This window comes from Apaloderma vittatum, unplaced genomic scaffold (assembly GCF_000703405.1).
Source record: "Apaloderma vittatum isolate BGI_N311 unplaced genomic scaffold, ASM70340v1 scaffold42983, whole genome shotgun sequence".
NCBI lineage: Eukaryota > Metazoa > Chordata > Aves > Trogoniformes > Trogonidae > Apaloderma > Apaloderma vittatum.
In genome coordinates, this window is record NW_009707178.1 from 1 (window position 1) to 10,481 (window position 10,481).

Here is a 10,481-nt window from a genome sequence, read left to right on the forward strand (position 1 = left end):
CGGGGTTGATTTGCCCTCCGGGGTGAAGGGGAGGGTGGATTTCGGTTCGGATTCTGCAGGGACAGCCCCCTCCCTTCCCCGCCCCACGGCGTTCGGGTCTGCAGGCGCCTTCTCTGCAGCTGTCAGGGCTAAAAATGAACCGTGATCACCGGGAGCGAAGGCCTGGAGCCATCGCTCCTGAGCCATTTTAGTGGGGAATAGACCGAGCACCCTCAGAGTTGGACTTTTCGCCCAGGCGGGGAAGGACGGGAGAGGCGGCATCTCTCGTCTCAGTCTAGAATTACTGCTGCTTTTATCTTTGTTAACGTCCCACCCTAATGTGAAAGTCGTCAGGCTGAGCAGTCGTGGTGAACCTCAGCCCCAAACGCCAGGAGATTTCAGTTCCACCTCCTCGGAGCAGCTTGCCAGCCCGACAGGTTTCTGGCGAAGGATACGGTCAGGGGCAGCATCAGCTGCTGCAGATGATCTGTCCCGGCATTTTTTACGAGGGTTTGATCGAAAATTTCTGCCGGTCTCGGTAGTTGCGCTTGTCTCATGGGGCGAAAGGCGTTTTCTGAGATAAGTGAATCCAAGTCTCAGCTGGTGACACTTTAAATTGTGATAAAAATAGATGAAGTGTCTCAGTACATTCTCTGTAAAGAGCGCTGCGCAGTGAGACATCCCGCTCACCCTGCAGGTAAAAGCGATGGTGAACGTGTGGTCCAGCGCCAGGAAACGCAAAAATAGTGATGTCATCGCGCTGCTGGCCGAGGTGGGTGAGCTGATGACAGACCCCCTTACCCGGGAAGTCAGAAATCGCCTTCGGGCGAGGGTATTTGGAACTGCAAAGGTAGTTTCTCCCTTGCCGGCCTCTGACTCAAGTTGTCCCCAAAGTGTGTCATAAATGCCGCCTCCTCGATTCTGAGGAAAACTCTGTGTGTGTTTAAATTCTGCAGGGTTGGTGCCAGAAATACCGGCTCCTTAAGGAAGGAAATTACTTACTCGGGTTATTTGCGCTTCCATTTTTTATTTTAATGGCCATGGGTGCAACACAAACATGGAGCAGACAGCAGGGAAAGATCGGTTTGATAAGGTCGCGCGTTTCTCTGTGGCTTGGGTCACGGAATGGTTGGCTAATCCTGCTGCTGTGTCCTCCAGCAAAAAACAAAGAATGGCCAACTTTGGTGTTCTTGATGGTGTTCAGCAGAAGCAAATTCCTCCATGCTACACTTCTTTCTTTCCTCTTTTCCTTCTAAAGGGGAAGGGGGCAAAAAGTTTTCAGACCTTCTTACTACATCAGAAGGAAAAAAAGAGAACAACAAGACACCAGCCCCGTTTCCTCCCCTTTGCATGTTACTTGTAACGTTACAGGTAAGACACCAGATTTTCTATTTCTCCTTGTTTTGTGCGTTTGAAATTCTGATCTTAGTGATGTGCACCTGTGCCTTATAGTTCCTTTTTCTAGTTCTTTTTTTTTTAATTTTTGATGGGTTTTATTGCTGTCTTCTAAAGGTAGGGGAAGGGGAGAAGAAGCGTTCAGACGGGGCGCTGTTAAGCCGCGCCTCGCAGAGTTTTGTGCTCCCCCGATCTCACCTACCCCAGGGACACGCAGCCACCCGGCTGGTCAGGAATCTCTGCGCACGGCTTCACGAGATTGACAGGCTGTCCTGCAGCTTCAGGTTTAGTAACATATTTTGCCAAGTTTGCACAAAGTCTGCTCGGGCATAGGAACATGCGCTGTCCTGCAGCGTTCATAAATATAACAAAAAAAAAAGTCCTTCAGAGGCACACGTGCTTTTCTGCGCACTCGTCCGTTCGATTCTGAGATTTCTTGGAGCAGGCACCAGGAGCCTCGGTATTCCCAGCCTGCCTGAAATTGTTTTGATATCTGCAGCGCTCTGCTTAATCAACACTTCAGATGCCATTCAGCTTGGAAGCTGTTTGTACCATGAGTGGTCTTTAATCTGCTTATTTACTTTCCTTTTTTTTTTTTGTGTCTTTTTGGGCGAGTTTACGTCTAATCTTGGATCATTCTGATTTTTTACCATATATGGCCAGGGCTCCTTTTCAAACTTTGCCAAAATGAAATGTGATGATTATAGAAAATGAGTTATGGAAGGGAACTTAGGAGAGCTGGTTGTTAATCCCTTTTGCTCATAAGTTGCCTTTTACCATGCCCAGGATCTCACACTACACAAATGCCAGCGCCCTTTGCCAGGGGGTCACTTGTGCCCAGTGGATGGTCTGAGAAGTTGGTGTTTAGAACTGGATTCTGTTCTTTTTCTTTCACTGTCTTGTTAGATATTTTCTGCCACATGTCAGAAGCACCACGTATGATGAATGTCTTGGCTTTAATGACGTACTTAAGACACCCTGAGGTCAAATGTGTGCCGGTCAGTTTGTGAAAAGTCTCTTCAGAGGGTTTAGGTCCCAGTGTCTCCTTCCTGAGTCCTGTTCCACAGAGGAGGGATAGCGATATTACGTTCCCTTTTCAAAGTGCTTAGAAGGTACAAGTGCTAAGTATTTTAATCCATTATGCAATCAATTGCCTATTTTTAGTACCTGAACCATTTTTAATGTTCTTTTTACAATGCAAATGTGCTTTTATTGAGGCTGACGGAACGTGCTTTTTCAAGCACTTAAGCCGCAGGGAACGGGGAGTGGGGATCTGTCGGGGGCTGGTTTAACATAACTCTTGTGAAAGGTGGTGTACAGCACGTAAAGATTAGAGAACTGCTGCAAGGCGCTTGTAAATTAAGTGGTGAGAGTTCTCTAAAAATCCCAGTAGGTGAAAAACATTTTAAATGCGAATGATAGACTAGCTCTGTTAACGATGTATTTGTCCCCTCCTTTCCAGTAGGGTCGAGCACCTGCAACTGGGACAGCCATGGAGAAGAGTGGGAACATTCAGCTGGAGATTCCTGACTTCAGTAACTCTGTCCTGAGCCACCTGAACCAGTTACGCATGCAGGGTCGCCTTTGTGACATCGTGGTCAATGTGCAGGGCCAAGCTTTCCGCGCTCATAAGGTGGTGCTGGCTGCCAGCTCGCCCTACTTCCGCGACCACATGTCCTTGAACGAGATGAGCACCGTTTCCATTTCTGTCATCAAGAACCCTTCTGTTTTTGAGCAGCTCCTTTCCTTTTGTTACACCGGGAGGATATGTCTGCAGCTGGCTGACATCATCAGTTACCTAACGGCCGCCAGTTTCTTGCAGATGCAGCACATCATAGACAAATGCACGCAGATTCTCGAGGGAATTCATTTCAAAATTAACGTGGCAGAGGTGGAAGCAGAATTGAGCCAGACCAGGACAAAGCATCAGGAGAGACCGCCGGAGTCTCACCGGGTGACACCAAATCTAAACCGTTCTCTGAGCCCGCGTCACAGTGCCCCGAAGGGGAGTCGCTTGGGCCAGGTTAGCACGGTGCTGGACATTCGGGAACTCAGCCCACCCGAGGAGTCCACCAGCCCCCAGATAATTGAGCCAAGTTCAGATATGGAAAGCAGGGAGCCCATCCTACGGATTAACAGAGCGGGACAGTGGTACGTGGAGACGGGACTGGGAGACCGCGGGGGACGGAACGATGACGACGTCCGGCTGCTGGGAGGAGTACGTATTAAAACGGAGAACCTGGAGGAGTGGCTCCGGGCGGAGGACTAAGACAGCGCCGAGGAGGTCACTGCTATGGTGATTGATACCACGGGCCACGGATCGATGGGCCAAGAGGCTTACGCCTTAGGGTCCTCCGGGGCCAAAGTGGTCAGGCCGACCAGCAGTGAGATCGACAGGTGAGATTTCTTTTACTTAATCACTGACCTTGGCCCTAAGAGGACGTTGTGCAAGGTTTTCTCTTGGCTGGGCACGTTTCCCTCTTTTATTTCCTGTGGCCATCTTAAGCATAAGCACTGAAAGACTTTTTTTCCTGCTGTTAGGAAGTGCATCAGGTTTGGGCTGTAGTCGTTGGGCTGGGTAGTGACCAGACCAGGATCTCCCGGTACAGGCTAGCTTGTGAAATTAAATACTAGCACTTAGAGGTGTGTAGGTTGGAATCTTTACCTCTCGGTGTTCCAACTGAGGCGGGATTTTTGTCTACAGATGTTTAGTTCAGCCTCAGTAGATACCAGGCTCAGCATCAGCACTAACGAGGTCACGTACAATGTGTGTGTTATGCAAAGTGTCATTGGATGCCTTCTGGCCTGAAAATCTGGGGGTGGTTCTGCCTGAGGAACAAGCCGGTCCCCAGCTGTAGGTCAAGAGGAAATTTGCCTTCCTGGTGGTCCAGGATAGCGGTGGGTCATGGGTTTACATCTTCTGAGGCAGTTGAAGTGGGGAGCCCATTGGCCTCCACAGTCGTTTTGATTTGTGTGAAAGAGCAGAACAACTTTATTGAAAATAGGTGGTGAAATCTGCTGTGTTTTGATTCTCCATCTATCTGCTTCCCTCCCACTCCAGCATTTGTTTTCTCGCCCTTAGCTCAGGCCAAAGAACGGATCCGATAAAGGGCACATCTGTTATATTTGGGGGGTTTCCTTTCACATCTGCCTCCCTATAGCTCAATCCTGCTGGTCGCAAGGGGCAGCAGCTTCCTGGAAGCCATGGATATTCTGTCACTTTTTGCTTCATAAATCAGTTGGTGGGAATGATCTTGAGCTGGCCCTTATCCTTTCCTAGTTCCTTAATTCTTTTCCACGAATCAGCTAGCCTTGAGCATCCATTTTTGCGCTGCACTCAATATCCATCACACCACCATTGTTTCACACTCGGAAAGGGCAGGAGGGCGAGGGTGGTGAATGACAGATGCCCTTAGAGAAATAGTTTCTTCCTCTGTCGTGCAGTTCCCGAGTCACTGAGCCCGTATCGGTTACTTGCACTAGGAACCGAAAAGCTCTCTGTTACTGGACTGGAAGCCAGATGACTCAGTTTTATTTTTCAGATGTTAAGACTGAAACCACAGACCAGTGTGACTTGGTTTTTCCTTTATACTTGCACTGTTCCGCCTCTTGTGTGTTACCTGGTGAGGATGAAGAGATGCTGCACAGGTGCTTCTATTGCTCACCCGTTGTTCTAAACACCATAGTGACCTGATGCCCATTAAAAACTCCGTTTACACTCTTCCCCCACCCCACAGATTTAGCCCTTCTGGCAGCATGGTTGCTGTGACTGAGCGGTACAGATCAAAAAGCGAGTCTCCCGGGCGGATGGATGAGCCCAAGCAGCCCAGTTCCCAGGTAGGCAGATCAAGAAGTTTGCAAGTAAATGTTGGCATTGAAGGTGAAGGGGGTTGTGTTGTGATGAAGTGTGTAATATTTTGTATTTCCAGGCAATACTGTTTGTGAAACAAGGACCTTTTACTGTTGCAAAGGCTTTAGTTGCTCACACCGAGAACGTTACGCCGTCGGTTTATGAGTTAAACACTTATTTTGGCCGTCGTTTGGGATTTTGGCCAGATACCTGGAAAACAGGAGATGTTTCTCTTGTTGTCTGAGGGCATAAATATCAGCCCTCATTCTGGGCAGGCCACCAGCTCCTGAGGAGAAACAACATTTGCCTCCAGAGTTGGATCTGCCCTGAAACACTGACAGCAAATGCCTGAGCTGAGGGAGGAGGTGTTAGTTGGCTTCTGTGGAAGGCCGAGGGGTGACAACAGCTGAACCTTCCCAAGCTGGTGCCAAAAACCATTCCAAAGAGCCCTCGAGGCACTACACCAGTAAACCATGGAGGGTCAAAGGACTGTGGATTTGTCCGCAAGGGACTGTGTTGCATAGCGGCATTTGCAATGTAAAGCCGCTCTGAATTCTCTGCTTTCTGGGGGTACGGGCACAGTTTTGGGGTAAGAGGGAGAGATATGCAGAAATACGGGAGAGCAGTGGGTTGTAGGGTGCAGCAAAGTGGGACCTGGTGGTAATACCTGTGCCTAATCATTTTGCTCTGAATTCTTTTGTTGTTGAGTGTTGCTGTGCCAATGTAGCGTGTGTATCACCCAGCACTGTGTAGGATGACTCTCCTGTGCCTGGCAGATTATTACTACGTTGGTTCGTAATCAAATGACCTTGCTGGAGGACGGTGAGGAGTTCCTGTGCTTGGTAACTTTGCACTTGAGTAAGACTCAGGTGGAACAAGGGGAAAAAAGAAAATCACGATTGCTGTCTGCTAACTGCAATACGCTTCCATGAAACAAAAGATACCTTTTTGTTCCTACTTTGCCAAAGCTTTGCTTTGTGTCCTCAGAATACATCTAGAAAATTTCAGGTCAAACTAACCCTCCGGGGCAAATGTGACATACAAAGCTATTTTAGGTCTACGTACAGAAAAGCTGCTATTATTTCTTCGTTGTGAGATGACCTCAGACATAAAACCATCAGCTACCACGTACATGGGGAAGCACCATCACCTTCCACTCTCCTGGTATTGCCGTATCGATGCTAAAAATAGCCTGCCTGCGATCCCTACCCGGTGGCAGTGGTAGAGTGGAAAGGAAGCACCGTAGCTTTCTGCATCTCCTGTAGTCCTGAGCGGCTGACCAAGGCTTGCGCAGCCAGGTTCAACAGCACCTGCCACAGCGACGCTGCTGCTCACGCGTTTGCAGCCCTGGTCGCTGGAGGAGAAGCCCTCCTGCTCTTACAGTGGTTGTTGATCTGTGTGTGGCATTGGGAGTGCAGATACCGCATCCTGCAGCCCCGAGGCGTTCAGGACACTGCCTGTTTGTGCTCGTTCTGAATAAGGTGGCCAGAAGCATCAGTCCTAGAGCCCAAGCTTGTGGTTCAGGGTTACCCTTGGCTGTTCCACCTTTCCAGCTTTGGAAAATAACGAGGAGCCGGCTGGTCCTTGCTGTGTGACTCGGGCCGGGCTGCTAGCTCTTTGTGCTGCAGATCCTCCCCTGCAGCGCCGTGGGGCTGGGCTGGGTTACGGAGCCCTTTAGGCAGATGTGATTCATTATGAAATGAATCCCGAATGACACCTGAATAAACACCTGTGTAAAATGACACCTGAAGAGTTTCAGATATGATTTTGTAGTTTGTTCCACCTTCGTTTTACTGCAAGCTCGTCAGTTGGCTTCAATTTTTAAATTTTACTAAGTAGATTAGGACGTGGTATGCACTATTTTAATCAAACTGGCCCAAGTTTTTAAAAAATATTGATGTGTTTAATGCACAATTCAGTCGGTGGCTAAGGGCTCTCCTGACCAGGGCTGTCTTTTCTTCCGTGGGTCTAACCAGTGACTTGGCAGAAGAGGCTGCCTTAGCAGAGGTTTCTAATTGATTGCTCATTTGTCGTCAGCCCCAAGGCTCCCGTTAAGCACTTAAATGTGTGCTTGAGGTTGAAGACATTAGTGCTGCTGATTTCGAGGTTTGGCGCACGCTTCGGTGTTTTACTGGCTGGACCGGGGCCTGGTCTTCTTTCCTGCAGTTTGTTTTAGGCTGCTTGTTATTTAAATCTCCGTTGCTTCCTTCTTCACAGGGGGAGGAATCGGCCATGCTCGGAGTGAGCGGTTACGTGGAATATCTCCGGGAGCAGGAGGTTTCGGAGCGCTGGTTCCGCTACAACCCACGGCTCACTTGCATTTACTGCGCCAAATCCTTCAACCAGAAAGGCAGCCTGGACCGGCACATGCGTCTCCACATGGGCATCACGCCTTTTGTCTGCCGCATGTGCGGGAAGAAGTACACCCGGAAGGATCAGCTGGAGTATCACATCCGCAAGCACACGGGCAACAAGCCCTTCCATTGCCACGTCTGCGGCAAAAGCTTCCCGTTCCAGGCCATCCTCAACCAGCACTTTCGCAAGAACCACCCCGGCTGTATGCCTCTGGAGGGGCCTCACAGCATCTCCCCCGAGACCACCGTCACGTCCCGGGGGCAGGCGGAGGAAGAATCGCCTCCGCAGGAGGAGGCCATGGCCGTGGGGGAGACGGCACAGGGATCTGTGTCCACGACTGGGCCAGATTGAAACACGGCTGCAAGAGTCCGGGGAGAAGGGACCGTCTTCCCATTTTTGGCTCTCAAGAGTCAGTTCCATGCCGGCAGGGTGGAAAAAACAATGCCACCACTGGACAGAAAGAAGCTCCCAAGATGTTGCCAAAATATAGAAATATCTTTCTCTCTCTCTCTTCCTTTCTCTCACACACCCACACACACGCACGTAGAGTGTTAAAAGTTTTTCTCCCTTATTCCTCCTCCTCTTGGAGAAAAACAAAACAACTGTGTCAATCAACTTCTTATTCAGGGATCGACAGGATTTTGAATTTTTTTAATGTTCCGTAGTTATCTGGGACGAGCAGCCATTTGTATTTCTTGACGGCGTTTTGGCCCAGCAGCTAGGTCCCGCCGGCGGTGCCGGCCCTCAGCCAAGCAGAGCCGCTGAGCCGAACGCGCGGGGCTGCCCCTCGCCATATCTGCTGGTCCAGCTCGAGGGGAGAGCAGGGACGAGGCGCTCTCGCCTTCCTCCCTTCCCCAGGTAGTTGCCACGTTAAAGAAAACAAAAAGACTGTCCGGGTGGAACCTGCCTTGCCCAAGTGTATTTAGCCCTGTCTTATTTTTGGTGTGTCTCTTTTTACGTTTTTACTTTAACTATTGCTTTAGGGCTTTTGGTTTGCCCGTTCCAGGCGCGTGGCCTGAGCGCCCCTGGCTAAAAGCGGGCACGGCTATGAAGTGGTGTTCTAGAGGTCAGCAAAATCTGAAGCGCTTCGGCTACGGACAGTGAAATCTAGCAGCTGTGAGGTTTGCGTTAGGCTCTGACGCGTTGGGAGAAGGGCCGGAGGGGCCTTTCGGAGGAGGTTGCCCTTTGCCGTTGCTGATGCGGAGTGTTCAGGGTGCTCCGATGTCCCGATGCCGTGCTTCAGGTGTTGCTGAGCGTTAGGAGGAGTTTTTCCAGACTGGCTGAATTGTGGAGTTAGAGGCTGGCTACCAAAGTCGTCCTTCACCCCTACTCCCGCCTCGACACGCACTTAACCTTTTATAACAGCAATACGGTGTACTGAAATACTATCGTTCCAGCCGAGCAATCGAGGGTGGTTGCTTTTAAACATGTTTCTACAAACTGCTTTGATAACTTTTTTTATCGATGAAATGCAAAAAGAAAAGAAAACCCTACTTTATTTCCTCGTAACAGTCCAGGAATCTTAAAAGTGAATGGTTCCTAGAGCAATCACAACTCTGTCCCCTTGCATGGACTTAAACTTTTGTATTCTAAGCAGCTCGGATGTTTAGAGAAAGTTTAGCAAATCCGGAGAGACATGCCTGCGTTGTGTATTGTAGGTGTTTGCACGTGCTTACGTGTTTCATAAACGGAAGAGCATGGGACAGGTAGATAAGTGCAAATATCTTGACATCTTTTGAAGAAGTCTTTTTAAAAAAATATGCAATACTTTAAGAGTTTTCTCTGGTTCTGATGCTGAGTTCGTGACAGAGGGGGAAAATGAACGACAGGTTGCACAGATTAGGTTCAGGAGAGGACACTTGGTTGCAGGAGTTCTCTTGAGGAGGTGTAACGTGTACAGTAAGGGAGGATGAAGTTCTGATCCTTGTGGGGATGGGAGGAACAAGGAGACACTGAAGAAATACCCTTCGTCTGGCTTTGGCAAAGCGAGCTGGGCGAGCAGTTGGAGCTTGGTGGGCAGGAGACTTACCAAGAGAAAGTGAAGCGTGCCCTGCGGTCTGACTGCACAGCTCGGGGCACACGGAAGCAGCTCCAGCCCTCGCTTGCCACATCTGCAAATTGGGACTCAGGATCACTTTTCTGCCCTTTTCGAGGGAAAAATTTGGAGAAGGGTAATGTATTCACGCCTTGCTTTATATATCTCTTCCGTTGTAAGTGAGGGGTCTCACTGTTCCTCCCATGTCGCCCTCAAAAAGCTGATATGGCTCTAATGTTGGTTTCATTGTTTTGGGTTTTTTTTTGTGGTGGGGGAGAAGGGAAGGACCTAGTGCTGGGATCGCGTGTTACGGGGAGGTGCTCCTAAGAGAGGAACTTTTGCGAGTGTTCTGAGCCAGGCACCTGCAAAGCATAATTTCACTGATCATTTCAAACAGGAAAACTGATGTTTCACCTCCATTTTCCTTCTGTCCCTTCTTCCTCCTCTCCTGTCAAGTGCATCGTCACACAGGGAAGGATTTTCTAAGCGGCCACTCGAGGGACCAGCCCCACTGGGTTTCCTGTCGAAGGTCAAACACGATTGTACCGAAACAGTAAGGTTGCCAGAGAGCAGTCGCAGAAGATGAGAGATAAGAGGGTGGCTAAGGTAGGTTTCGTTGCAATCGAGGTGCGGGGAGGAGCGGAGATGTGCAGAGGATGCTGCTTTAGTCATAGCTTTTGAAGTTACCAAAAATGAAAAAAAGTGGAAAACTTTGAAATCCTATCCTGTTCACACTAGAGAGCATCAAAAGTTACTTTTAGTTGCTTAAAAGATTTTTAAGTGTTTTAAAATAGAACTTTTAAAAGAATACTACCAAACTATAAAAACATAAAATTATTTATATACATATATTATATATAAATATAG

At 49.0% G+C, this 10,481-nt stretch overlaps 1 protein-coding gene across 1 annotated transcript; it reads left to right on the top strand.

Annotated features, from left to right (window-relative positions):
• The first annotated feature begins 2,866 nt into the window (after positions 1-2,866).
• On the top strand, positions 2,867-7,930 carry ZBTB37 (zinc finger and BTB domain containing 37). Its single transcript, XM_009866069.1, is given in 3 exon segments — positions 2,867-3,771; positions 5,112-5,211; positions 7,442-7,930. Coding segments are annotated over 3 exon segments (1,494 nt in total).
• The last annotated feature ends 2,551 nt before the right edge of the window (positions 7,931-10,481 follow it).